Source organism: Lichenostomus cassidix, chromosome 1Aa, assembly GCF_008360975.1.
Source record: "Lichenostomus cassidix isolate B80296 chromosome 1Aa, HeHo_3.0, whole genome shotgun sequence".
NCBI classification, from domain to species: domain Eukaryota; kingdom Metazoa; phylum Chordata; class Aves; order Passeriformes; family Meliphagidae; genus Lichenostomus; species Lichenostomus cassidix.
In genome coordinates this window covers 12232403-12246183 of record NC_139480.1, presented here as the reverse complement: position 1 = coordinate 12246183, position 13781 = coordinate 12232403, and the positions used below count along the sequence as shown (strand labels likewise).

The 13781-nt window shown below is 39.6% G+C and overlaps 1 protein-coding gene across 2 annotated transcripts in view; it reads left to right on the top strand.

Moving 5' to 3' along the window:
- RELN (reelin) overlaps nucleotides 1-13781 on the top strand; it is a 272354-nt gene that overhangs the window by 200198 nt on the left and 58375 nt on the right. For both annotated transcript variants that reach the window (XM_085040349.1, XM_085040356.1), the window contains exons 25-30: nucleotides 1778-1983; nucleotides 4089-4260; nucleotides 4628-4828; nucleotides 6900-7135; nucleotides 9832-9989; nucleotides 10881-11088. In XM_085040349.1, coding sequence (XP_084896475.1) covers nucleotides 1778-1983; nucleotides 4089-4260; nucleotides 4628-4828; nucleotides 6900-7135; nucleotides 9832-9989; nucleotides 10881-11088 — 1181 coding nt within the window. The remainder of the gene's footprint in view (nucleotides 1-1777; nucleotides 1984-4088; nucleotides 4261-4627; nucleotides 4829-6899; nucleotides 7136-9831; nucleotides 9990-10880; nucleotides 11089-13781) is intronic.

The window sequence follows — 13781 nt, the reverse complement described above, 5'->3', positions numbered from 1 at the left end:
TCAAGGCATCTAGTGGCCATGCTGGTAGACAATAATAAATTATTTTTATGGTTACCAAACAGCTCTGTATTGTTTTGGGGAGCTCATATTAACATTCCTTTTTATTTGCTCAAACACCCCCCTTTTATTTGAATGTCTAATGTGTGCTGCCATAATCAATTACTGCTGCCAGAATTAATGTTGGCTTTGTTCTGACAACCCTCTATCTTTTGCTTTACAACTCATTTTAATCAATTGTAGGTGTGTTCACAATTCAGAGCTCTTTCAATTAGCCCCTGCAATTCCTCTGAGGTTTTATGTCACTCATGCCCTTTCTCAATAAACCTAGTTCTGTGATGACCCCTTTGGCAGGCAGAGCTGCTGTGGGGTGTAGATATGGAAAACTCACCTGCAATAATTTCATAATCAGGGCTTGGCCCACTGCTGGTCTGGGTGCACCCAGCCAGCCAGGACACACCTGCCCATGGGACAGCAAGGGTGTTATTACCCATTACTGGCTTGATTTGATGGTGATAATTTCAAATTCCAGTGGGTCTCCAAATGAAGCTGTGAAAGCAAACTATCAAGAGATTATCAGTGTCACCTCAGCCAGCATTAGCCACATGGGGCTGTGCTGGAAAGCTCAGGGCTGCACCCAAGGCTGAGCTCATGGCACTCTAATGGCATCATCCAGGAGGGAATTCCCTTCTTAGCTGGGAACAAACAACCAAATAAACCAAAACAACAGGCACAATTCAAGACTAAATCAGTATGGCTGTATCCTGCATGAGCTTTTTGAGAGTCAGAGGATTCTTTGCAGGTTGTGGTGCCTTGTCATCAATGGTGCAATTCAGCCAAGCTTCAGACCCCCACATATTCAGCTTCCAGAAATCAGTCTCACAGTGTGAGGTGGTCTATTTGGTAGAGTCTACAAATGAGCTCTGGACCCAAACTGTTATACCAGCAAAGCAAAATGTTCTGAGAAAGAAAGCACTAGATATTTATCTGTGCTGGATTTACTTTGAACTGCATAGAAAGAAGAAAGAGGTGATGAATGGAATGGGATTTAAATTCATCTATCACCTTATTAAAAAACACATATAATATTTTAAATCTCAGCTCATAAATATTGTTGCTTGTATCCAGCTAGATCATGTATGTTGTTTATCTCAAGTTTGTCTGGAAATTTGTCATAAGGATCACAAATATACAAGTGAGAGAGAAAAACAAACATTACTTAAAACATGGGTGTCATTTTATAACTTAGCCCTGGTTTTCCTTTCTGATATCTTTTTATGCTTGGAGATGGACAAGCAAGGTATTATAGGAGGTGATTTCAGGTGATTGGGTAACCTCGTACAGTGCAAGATTTAACCAGAGAAATAAGACTAGAGAAATTGCCTTTTACTGCTCTGTGCATTACCAACAAAAAGCTGAGTACTTAAAAATTTAGCCCTGGTTGATTCAGGATATCCAGCACCTGTTCTTTGTCTTCTGAAAGTACTTGGGGCCTTGAAGGAATGAGATTAAATAGTTGTGTGGCAACTGTGCGGTGAAGTTGCATTGTGTGTTGAAATCTAATAATGAAAATTTTTGTGGGATAAAATCAGGGTGACATAAAGGATGGCCATGCGGAATAATTGAAAGACAAAAACAGCCAAGTTGACACAAAAGTCAGTGTCCTCCATGTTGTGTAATTTTGTGTGCAATATTCATCTGTTATGGTCTTTAAATATGTCTATTCATCCTGAAGGTGTCATCATTAAAATTATTATTGTCCCTCTGTTCTTTATTGTAGGCTGGAAAAAGACAGTTGGTAAGCTGGGATTTGGACACAACATGGGTGGATTTTGTACAGTTTTACATCCAGATTGGAGGAGAGAGTTCTTCATGCAATAAACCTGACAGCAGAGAAGAAGGTGTGCTGCTGCAGTACAGCAATAACGGTGGGATCAACTGGCAGCTACTAGCAGAAATGTATTTCTCTGACTTCAGCAAACCCAGGTATGATTTTGGTCTAAGTTAATTAATCCATATGGCATCAGCTTTAAAAATATATATATTTCTTGACTTGTGAAAACATGAATAATAATTTAAAGTTATAATGCTTAAAAGTCATCATTATACAGAAACTTTTTCCAGCTGGCACAGTAAACTCCTGTTACTAGGAATGAAAAATGTAATGAAAATGGGCTTTAAAATCTGAAGTAAAATATGAAATTTCCTATCACTTACCTGCTATGTGAAACATGACTAAAATGCTAATGTCTGCAAAACATTAGCAAGCAAATACAGAACTTGCCCAAAAGAGGTGTAGAAATCTTCCATTTCCTCTGACTCTGTTTTCAGATCTAATGAACATGTATTAATGTCTTATGAATCAAAAACTCCTTTAAATAAATATTTAAGGAGGAGAAGAAATAATTTTCAGCCATTCAAAATTGCTGTCAGATACCTTGACAGTGAAAATTTAAATTTTATTTGTCTGCATAGGTACTAACAAGATTTCTATTACCTGTAGTCCACGTCTTTAAATATACAAATGATTTTATCCTCTCATCTTGTCATTTTGCATTGCAATGAACAATGCCTTCAAAAGGACTTCTGTAACTTGGCAGACTGTTCTTTTCTAGACGTGATCTAGGCACTTGGAGGAATAAAACTCTTGAATTTTGAATAGACTAGAGTAGACTATTTCAGTTAGAAGGGACCTACAACTGTGCTCAGCTCCATCCTAGGTGCAGAATCATCATTTCCATTTGTTATGTTTTATCCCATGAATCAATCCCAATTCTCCAATCTGTCAAGATTCCTCTGCAAGACCTCTTGACCCTCAAGAGAGTCAATAGCATCTCCAAGTTTGTATCATCAGCAAAAGGGTGCACTCAACTCCTGCATCCAGATTATTGATAAATACATTGAACAGGACTGGCCCTAGCATGTGATGTAAAGAAAGAGTGCCAAATGGACTGTATGTACAAAATACATGTAAAGTGTCTGAAATCGGACTGGGCAAGTAACTAATTCTTGTACTTTTTGTCATAAGTATGATTAAGCTTGAAACTTGAACTTTTATTTAGCATCATTTTTGTAAGGTGTTCTTTAAGTTGAACATAAAGCAAACTGAGGAGACCTGAAGTTCTTTTACAAAGATCTGTATAGGAAGGCTGAAATATTTTTACCCAAAGAAAACTGCTACATAATCTATTGCATTGTTACAAAAGGATGCTTTTTTTCTACAAATAGGACCAATCAGCAGAAGAGAATGAGAAATTAATTTTACTAGCATATGTCACTATTACTCCTGGCATCAGAAGAACATTAAGACTTGCTGAACATGGATCAGCTGAACAGTTTAATTCAAAGCTAGAGAGCTCAAATCAGTTCCTTATTGTGCTTGGCAATATAGTAATACAGCATAAAAAATAGACATTATCTTCAAGAGCTTACATTCTCCACAGACAAGAAGGACAAAGGATGTTTCTTGATACACAGGGTATAAATAGGTATCTAGATATATGGAAAAATAGAATAATAGAATCATAGACTCATTAAGACTGGAAAATACCTTCAAGATCATTAAATCCAACCTTTGACCCAACATCACCATATCAACTAAATTACAGCACTAAGTGCCATATCTGGCTGGTTTTTGAACACTTCTAGGGATGGTGATTCCACTACCTCCCTGGGTAGCCCAGGGAGTCCCAATGCCTGACCAGCCTTTCAGTGGAGAAATTCTGCCTGTTGTCCAACCTGAACCTCCCCTGGCAGAGTTTGAGGCAGTGTACTCATGTCTGTGGTTGCCTGGGAGAAGAGGCTCATCCCCATCTCACTACCACCTCCTTTCAAACAGTTGTAGAGAGCAATAAAGTGTCCGCTGAGCCTCTTTTCTCCAGACTAAACAACCCCAATTTCCTCACCTGCACCTCTTGTGAATTGCTCTCTTAGGCCCTTCCCCAGCTCTGTTGCCCTTCTCTGGACACACAAATTACCAGGACTTGTACACGTAATTTAGATGCTGGCTTTCCTGCCTCTTTTCCCTGTTGAGTGATCCATTTCTCTACCAGCTGTGTTTTCTGAAGTTCTGCTCCATTTCTTTTCCTCAGGTTTGTGTATCTGGAGCTGCCAGCTGCAGCCAAGACACCTTGCACCAGGTTCCGCTGGTGGCAGCCAGTGTTCTCAGGGGAAGGATATGATCAGTGGGCCATCGACGACATCATCATTTTGTCAGAGAAACAGAAGCACATCATTCCTGTTGTTAATCCCACCTTACCACAGGTAATGAGCAAGAGCAGGCTGTGGGCATCCCTGCAAAGCAGGAACTATCCTGTTAGGAGACTTGTTTGAATACAATTTTCTTTGAAAATACTGGGTTTATTTAAAGAGACAGCTGTAGTGTTTGCAGTGTCTCTGTGTGGGAATAACCTGGGTCTTTTCACAAATCATCAGGCTCCTAAGATTTGTGACAGAGGATGTAATGATGCATCTCTGCAAAAAGTCAAGACTGAAGTTTTAGAAACTAAAAATTTTTGAAAACTCTAGAAAATCAAAATTGCAAAACTTGAAAGTTCATCGTTTTGGGAATCATTCTGAAGTCACACTGCAAGGTGATTATATCTCTATCTTTCCTTTTCATTTCTAACAGAACTTTTATGAAAAGCCAGCATTTGATTACCCTATGAACCAGATGAGTGTATGGTTAATGCTGGCCAACGAAGGGATGACCAAAAATGAAAGTTTCTGCTCTGCCACCCCCTCTGCCATGCTCTTCGGTAAATCAGATGGAGACCGGTTTGCAGTGACTCGAGATTTAACTCTGAAGCCTGGATACGTCCTGCAGTTCAAGGTATCCCTTAAACATAAATCTGTGCAAGAATATCAGTTAAGCTGCCCTTAGCCAATACTTCCAAGATGCCACTGAGGCCACAGTTCAAACGAAAGTGATAAATTAGAGCATTGCATAAAGAGATGTGAAAAGCACAAGTATGAACTCATACAGCATAAAATGCCATCCTGCTTTCTAGAAGAATAGCCAAAACCTTGGTGCAGGAAAGCATTTTTACCCCTCTGGAAAAGTTTTAAAGCTTTTTGTTCTTCAGCACATTTCAGAAGTGGGTTGAAGTGACTGTCATTATACTCAAGTCAGTACTAGGAAATGCTACTGCACTGTCAAGGAAAAAAGGATTTATCCTGTCTGGGGCTCTGTGAGTACAAAAGCTCCAATGTGGTTTGGGTACATTTTTTGTATTTTAAACTATTTAAGGACTTACGAGCTGCTCTGTACTCCAATGTGGGTTTTGCATATAATTTACTTTCATTGTGTCAATGAATATAGGCTCCAATTAGCATTTTCTTCTTTAAAGAGTTTACAAAAATTTCAGTGGTCTGACAATACATCAGAATATGGGCTCCAAAGAAAGTGTATTTGCTTTGACAAGCTCTTGTTTCTGAACCCTAATCAAAATTTTATTGAGTTTATAATGAAATCCCATTGGTGAATTCTGGAAGTTGGTTGCAATGCAATTTTAATGAGCTCCCCACAAATACATGGTCCTTACATAATTGGTGGATACAGACACTGAATAATTTACAAGTGGAATTATTAAAGAGATCAAATGTTTACAGGCAGCTTTTCAAATATAATTCCCACAGTTCTATAAATAGGAAAGTTCATTAGAAATACTGGGATTTGTAAAATAATATAATTTCAACTAAAAGTTATGCTAATAAAATGCTATACAAAGTGAAGGATTTCAGTACAATTTCCTTGTGAGTATTGCTTGTAGTTTTATACTTAAAACTGTCTAAAAACCAAGGACATCTCAATATATAAATACCATTTAGCCTAGAAAAGATGCTATTTGCCTCTTCACCACCTTCCTCTACTTCAGTGACTAAGTCTCCATTCTGTAGGTTTGATGATCAACAGCAATTTAAAAAAATTGTCTAGGTTAAAAAAAATCAATACTTAAAAATGTTTCGTACAACTTCCATCACTGAAGGACTTGACAATGTAACATAAATATACAAAACATAAGCACGTGTCACAGAACAGTGAGTTCTTCTTTATAAAGTCTATTATTTAAAGACAGAATTTATACTTTTTTGGAAAGTTTTTCAGCCTGTACAAAAATATGTTAGTTGTATTTGCATGCTTTCGTGAGTGTGTGAGATTTCCATTTTAAACAGCAGACTGGAATAATTTTGCATTGATAAACTCAAAAACAGTAATTTGTCAGAATTATTTCATTTCACATGAATGGTTTTGTTTCACATTTTACATTCTGCAGCTCAAGTAGAATTTCTGCAATAAAGTAATGAAAACTAGTATTTTTCTGATCGCTTGGAAAATGAAACTGGAACTTCAAATCAGTAGTTGATTTTGGTCTTGGCTGCATTCTCATTTCACATTTCAACATGCATTTTTCTACTTAATCCAATTTTACTGTACTCTGGGGGCCCAAACTGCAGTAGCATCTCCCAGACTTCATTCCTGCAAGGCCAGTGACAAGGCTGTGGTTAGGGCTCACCTGAGAGTCAGGCTGATCCTCTGGACATGCTGGGCTGCAGATGGGATGGATCCCAGAGGATACAGCTCTTTCCATTTCTGGGCCTGCACAGAGTTTGCTGTTTGGGGCCTGCTATACACAGGCACCCTTGGAAAGTTCTCTGCGCCTTTTTGTCTGCTGAACTCAGCAACCTTAATTAAGGAATGGTGGGAATTTTTACCAAGAAATGTGATACAAGTGTAGGAAACAGACTCCAAGCATCAGTCACTGTTTGCCAGCAGGGTTCAGAGCAAGTGCCCAGAGCTTTAAGCCTCCCAAACCAAAAAATCAAATGTGGCTTGCAGCCAATAAATACTATTAACAATGCAGGTTTCTTCATATCATTTCTGACTCTCTGCTCTTTTGCAGCTGAACATTGGTTGCACAGACCAGTACAGCAGCTCTGCTCCCGTTCTGCTGCAGTACTCACACGACGCTGGGCTCTTCTGGTCGCTGGTGAAGGAGGGCTGCTACCCTGCATCCCCAGGCACCAAGGGCTGCGAGGGAAGCTCCAGGGAGCTCAGCGAGCCCTCTGTGTACCACACGGGAGACTTTGAGGACTGGACAAGAATTACTATTGTTATCCCCAGGTCACTTGCAGCCAGGTACTGTGCGTTGTAAACCAGTGATGCCTGTGGGACTTGCGGATTAGCTGAATTAGCTGCTTCTAAGATGCTGCATTCACAACAAGTTTCAAGGCTGTGAATAAAAGCAGTGTTAAAAAACGGCAGATCTGGGAAAAATATGTTGTGCTGCCCAAAGTAGTGGGAACTTTTCCATTTTAAAGGTGTCAGATTGGTCTATAATAAATAATTAAATTACAAAGCAGTGAGGAACCCAGCACATTTTAATCTGACATCAATCCCTTCATTGTCTTTATCCATATCAGTTAGCTCAGAGGCACCAGGAAGAGAGAAATAAGTCACATGAATTAAATAAGCCATTTGAACAGGATTAATTTTAGTTACCACTGGGCAAAGAAACCTTAGCAAGGTATTTGAGCAGTTGCATAACATGCTGTCACTAAAGGCAGCTGGAACAGCCAGAGGCAAAGGAGGGAGGAATGGTGGTTCTGCCCATCTGCAAGCACAACCTCAGCATCAAATTAACACAGGTGAGAAAGCATCACATGGTAGAAGACACAAATAAGCCTTGAAATCAGGAGGTTTTTCTCAGTGTTACGTGGATTTGGCTAGGTTTCTCGCTTCCCTTTCTCTCAGTCTTTCCCCATCAGTAAAAAACACCCCAATCTGATTTGCTGGATGCACCAAGCACTGCCAGTGTGGCCACACTGTGGCCATGTCCCCTTGCCCCCTGCCCCTCACCCCCCAGACAGCTGCTCTAGTGCAGCCTCTGGGTTTCTGACCCATCTTCCTGCCACACACTCCTCATCCTCAAGCCCCTTGGAGTGTGTGGCACAGTGTGTAGCAAGGGAGCCAATGCCTCTGCAGCAAGGACTTGAAATAGCAGTGTACCATAACAAGTTTGTCTTTTCTTCAGTAATTAGCCAATAAAAGCAGGTGCCACATTGCACAGATCTGACACCAGCTGATTTGATTTACCCAAAACAAGTAGGGCAGAATCAATAGCAGCAATCTGTTTGGCATTATGTTCAGTAATGTGATCAGGACTAAGAAGCTCATGCTAATACATTAAAAATGTACATTTTGTGACTGCAAAGAGTGTCTTGGCATGTTGAGAAGTGAATTTGTTATGGGTCACTTAGGAAATCGTGGTTCATGGGTTAACCAGAGAGCATCCCATTTCATTATATGGTACAGAGCATGAGCATGATGATCACCTACCTACCAAATCCCAGTGCACAGCCAAAAAGAAAAAGCAACAGGTTTATTACATATTAGGCAGAGTAGCAAGGAGGATCTTAGTTAATCCATTATATAGGCAATGAGATTTTAAATCTGTTCCCCTCTCTGGAGCTCCTGTGAAATAATTCAGCTAAAGGTTAAAGAGTGGAAATTAATAACCAAAATATTTTGTCTTCAACAAGTTTCCTATGCAGTGGGTCAGAGCTGTGAACAGAGTGGGAGCTTCAGGCAAAGCTTATTAAAGAAGCTCTCCCCTTGAGTCACAAGGTCAAGAAAGGAACCCACTGATTTCTAGACTCCTTACAGAGGAGCCTGGGTGCAGCTGGATCCAATCTTAGCCCCAGATTTTTTCAACAGTTTATATCTAAAGGATTATACAGGTGTAATTGAACCTTTATACAAATTTGTCCTGCAGGATTAAGGATGGCAAACCAGATATATTTCTATAAATATAAATATGATTTATCATGATAACAATTAGACAAGATCTTAATCAGAATTATTTACTACACAGTATTGTAGCTATAACAACTATTATAACATAGTGCACTATGAAGCAATATTGAAGCAATTGTATTAAAGCAATTGTATTAAAGCTAGCAAAAACAATTATTAAGTAGAAATTTATGTTACTCATTCATACAATGCCCATGGGCAAATCTCTTGCTCAGCCTTGTGGAGTAACCTTGAAGGGGTTCCTTGGGATTCCTCCCCAAGGGAGGAATTTCCATACACACTCCAAGAAGGGGCATTTCAGAAGACCCTGAAATTAAAATTTGGGACTAGGCTTTTATGATATGAAGTTTTTGACTGTCAATCATATGTCTCCAGGCCAGCTGTGTCAGCTGGGCAGCCTTAGATAAGTTAGTAGTAGTATCACTTGTTTGTTCCTTCATCTGTGTTTTACCAGGTCTACCACATCTCCATCTCACTGTGAGGATGTTTAACTTTGGGATTGATGGGTCAGGCTGGTTTCAGTTTGTAAGAGATGTTATTTGCCATTCTATTCAGAAAGTGGCTTTTTTCCTTGTATCCAAATAACTTTAGGGTTTTTTACTCAAAAGTGCGCCATCCCATAATAAACTCTGCATTGCTGCCATTACCAAGTTCCTTTCAAAAATACTGTAAGAAATGTAGTTCTGGGATTATAATATGTGATTAGCAGTTCAAGTTGAGCTGAGTAGTAAAAAGCATCCTCAAAGGCACGTCTAAGCATTCACTGTTGTTGATAAACCCACGTATTTGTTCTTTGCCTCACACTAATGGATATGGGCCAGAGAAACAGAGGAAGTCAAAATGCAGCCAAAAAGTCTGGAAGAAATATCCTTAAGCAGTGTTGCACAAAATGTGGGATGACAGAAATCCAGGCATCCTATTTGCAAATGGCTAATTTAGTAAAAGGTCCATTTAACATTAAGCAAGGAGCAGAAGATATTGGAGCCGGGAATGGCAATTCCGTTGTTTTTTCTCTGCAGTAAGACTCGATTCCGCTGGATCCAGGAGAGCAGCTCCCACAAGAGCGTGCCTCCCTTCGGCTTGGACGGCGTCTACATCTCTGAGCCTTGCCCCAACTACTGCAGCGGCCACGGCGACTGCGTCTCGGGGGTCTGCTTCTGTGACCTGGGCTACACGGGTAAGACAGCCCTCTCCAGGTGGGGTCACACTGAGCCCTGGCTGAGTTAAAGCTGAAAATCTGGCATCTTGTTTTTCCTCTCCGATATTCCGGAAAAATATATGATGACATCTATTGCACAGGCTGCCAACGGGAATCTTTTTTGTTTTGTTAAATAAAATTCAGCACAGGCAAAGCAGAGCAGCTGAAGGCAGCGGACTCCGTTGATGTTCCTGGCAACCACAATCCTTGAACATCACCATCTGTATGAATGGGAAGGGACTAGCAATAAAAGAGAAAACAAAATAAAATATTATAAACTGAAAAGTCTGCTTAAAAGCCTTTGGATCATCTTCAAAAGAACCGTTGCCATTTTTGAGTCCCCTGGCCATCAGATGGCATGGGACCAGGAGGGAACATATGTTCTGACAGGCCCTTCTGTGGAAAATTCTGCTCACTTGTGTTTTCAGGGGCTTTTATGCTAAAATAGAAAAAAAACCCAAAATGCAAACTCTATGAAGAAAAATGATTGACAGAACCAGTTGCACACTGCACTCTTTTCAACCCTCAACCAGCAAAGTGATAAGCTACATCTTTTGTTCAATTTGTTTAAAATTAAATAGAAGGATAATATTTTTCTGTTTGCAAAAAATGCCTTATCAACATAAAGCTCGTCTATTTTTCATTGAGTGAAATAAGCCATCTTAGAGTTTAGAGGAAAAGGGCTTATTCTTCCTACAGAAATTTGTAAAGTGGCTTTAAAAAGGTACAATCCAGTCATCAGGGCATTTTCTTAGAAAAGCCTGGTGCTTTGTCACATGTGGATGCAACAGAACTGTGTGCCAGTGTATCTGACCCTTACTGTTCAGCACAGTTTCACCAAAGCATCTCCCTCTCTTTCTTTTCTTGAAGCATCACACGGAACCTGTGTGTCTAACGTGCCTAATCACAGTGAGATGTTCGACAGGTTTGAGAGGAAGCTAAGCCCTCTCTGGTACAAGATAACAGGAGGTCAGGTTGGGACAGGCTGTGGTGTGCTCAGTGACGGAAAATCTCTGTACTTCAATGGACCTGGCAAAAGGGAGGCGAGGACTGTTCCCCTGGACACCACAAATATCAGGTCAGTGCTTAGTGCTGCTTCTCACAATGCCTGTGTATTCATGTTCTCTATTCTGCCCTGTTGCAAGTGTAGATATGAGAAAGTGAGAAATGTTTTTTCTGGTAATCATAACCTGTACAAGAGCTCTGAAAGACAGAGAAAGTACTTTTTTTGTTCATTTTGGTGTACTATTTCTACCATTTCCTTTTTTTTTTTTTTAAGAGACTACTTAGGTTAGAAAAGTGGACTAGCAGAATAAAATAAATAAAATAAAATAAAATTTAAAAAAAAATATTAACTCTCTGTCCCTCTGAGAAGATAGTTTGCATTGTATTCTAAGGTAGAAGACATGGTCTTGAGAATTCACAAAACCCAAAACTCTACCCACAGATGGGGAGGAAAGTTATTTTTCCTCAACTGTGTTGAATTGCAGGCATGAGGATGGCATAGCAAGGAGCTGCTGTTTACTTGCCAGATGTTGTGAATTACTCCACTTGTCAGAAGTGTAAAGGAATGGAATGTCAATTGTTTCTGCTTAGCCAAGAGGCTAACAAGCCTTCACCTCTCTCCCCGCTGCTACTGAATCCTGCTCCATTGGTAGCAATTATCCTCTTCTATCAAATTGCCCAGCTGGTTAATGTAATTAGGATGAACAAAGGGCTGTTAATTCTAACCACTATTTAGCTTGGAGTTTGCTGCTGTTTTGTCCAGTTTTATGAGAGATTGTGCACCTGAAACCTTGAGAGCACCCTACAATTTTGTCAGTTAGCTTAATCAAAGATATTTCTCCTGACAAATAGTGCTCTGAGAGTAAGTAATGCCATGATTTGCTCCATTACTGAATTTATGGAATCACTCAGCAAAGACTGGCCAGAGGTTACCATGATCACTCTCCAGCTCAGGCAGTCAGAGCTCTGGAGGGCACTGTAGGGGCTGTGGGTTTGGGGACATCCTCAGCTGCTCCCTGGCACTGCACAGCACTGCACCAGCTGCCTTTCTTCTGTCCCCTGGATGTCAGACAAATACGTGCCATAGTGATATAATTATGTAAATTAGTTATTAATTAAACTAATTAATTGTTTGACAAATACGTTTTGGACCAAGTACATGTTTGCCCTGGAACTCTGGGAAGATCTGAACACTTCTATTCCACTGCCTTCAAATCTTATATTATTCATCCTGGAAGGCATTATATTGGAAGTAGTCTTGACTATTTCTTCAAGACGTCTACATTCAAAACACTATTTTTGAGTTATTCCTTCTTTCATGGAGAAGTATTTTTATAAATAAAAGTATTTCCTTTATTGTTAATATTACTGTGAAAGCACTTTTAATCCAGATATTCGTATTTATAGCTTTTCATTTTTGTAAAGTTTGAACCATTTCAAAAGCCAAAAGAAGTTTCAAAATACTGAGCAATGCTCATTCTTGATGTTTTTAATATACCACTGCTTCTGTTTTGCACAAGAATATCATTGTCTGGTGTCTTAAAACCACCTCAAAACCAAAAACGGCCAGAGGCACCCTTGGTAAGAGCAACTAAAATCTTTCTTCTGACCAGTGTGAGCTGCTCTCCTACTGCAACTGATCATTATGTCAAAATGAATCAGCACTATGTATTTTTTCTTTTATAAGCATCACAGTGAGCAATTCAAGCTCGAAGCCACATCTCTGGGCTGTTTGCTAGACAGAACATAGTGGTCATCTTAAGCACAAATGGGACCAGTGTGGATTTTTTTCTTTCTTCAGTGTGTGCTCAAAGGTAGTAGCCACCTGATGCTTCTTGACCAGAACATGGACGTTTTAGACTACAGCAATTACCCCAGGCTGCTTTTGTGTTCAGAGGAGAGAATAGCTGCTTCAAAAGGTCAGCACAGCTCATCCTGAAATAGCAGCTAGCAAAGGCCAGTGCTTTGTCTTCTGGAAACACATTCTGTCATTAATTGTAAGGCAGCCTGGATTGGCCATGTATATCTTACCATTCAGCTTCAGAGACCTTGCTCTGAACTAATTCATCCCACTTTAATGTTTGAGGGCATCTGTAACATTAACTGTGTCTTTTATACTAGAAGCAAAGGCACACTATGTTTGGTAAGGGTTAACTGCCCATACCCTAAAAAGAAAATAATTCCTCAGCCTAGAATTTTTTTTTATTATTGGAGCTAAAATTAATGTCACTTGAAAGGGGAGATTAAAGGGAAGTACTTTTTGCCATTTTGGTATTACTTTTTGCATTCAGTAATGCCTTGCATAGAATTCAGTTATCTTATTAGGGGTCATCTTAGCCCCTGCACAGTTTTCTTTTATTTTTGGAAGGGTTTGTGGTTGGGGGGTTTTGGTGATTGAGTAAACAGTGGGGAAATACGCCTTGAAAGACATACTGTTAGATATGTGGATTGAGGGTTGTGAATAGAAAGGCTGAAACTCCCGCAGTAGATTTTTAAGCTGCTTTTTTTTCAGGTTAATAATGTTTTCCCAGACCTTTTAAAATCTTGTTTTGTTAAATCATGCATGAAAGATCCTGATTGAAAAATTGAAAAATATTGCAAGACTCTAAATTTTTACTTTCATTCTTTCTGAATTCCTGCAGATCTACCTATGCATGTTCCCTATCATCATTTACAGCTTTTTGAATGTCAAGTCTAAATTTTGTGTAAGGAAAGTATGGATTTTATTTTTTTTTTCAAGGTCAAAGACCCTCTTCCCTTTCACCC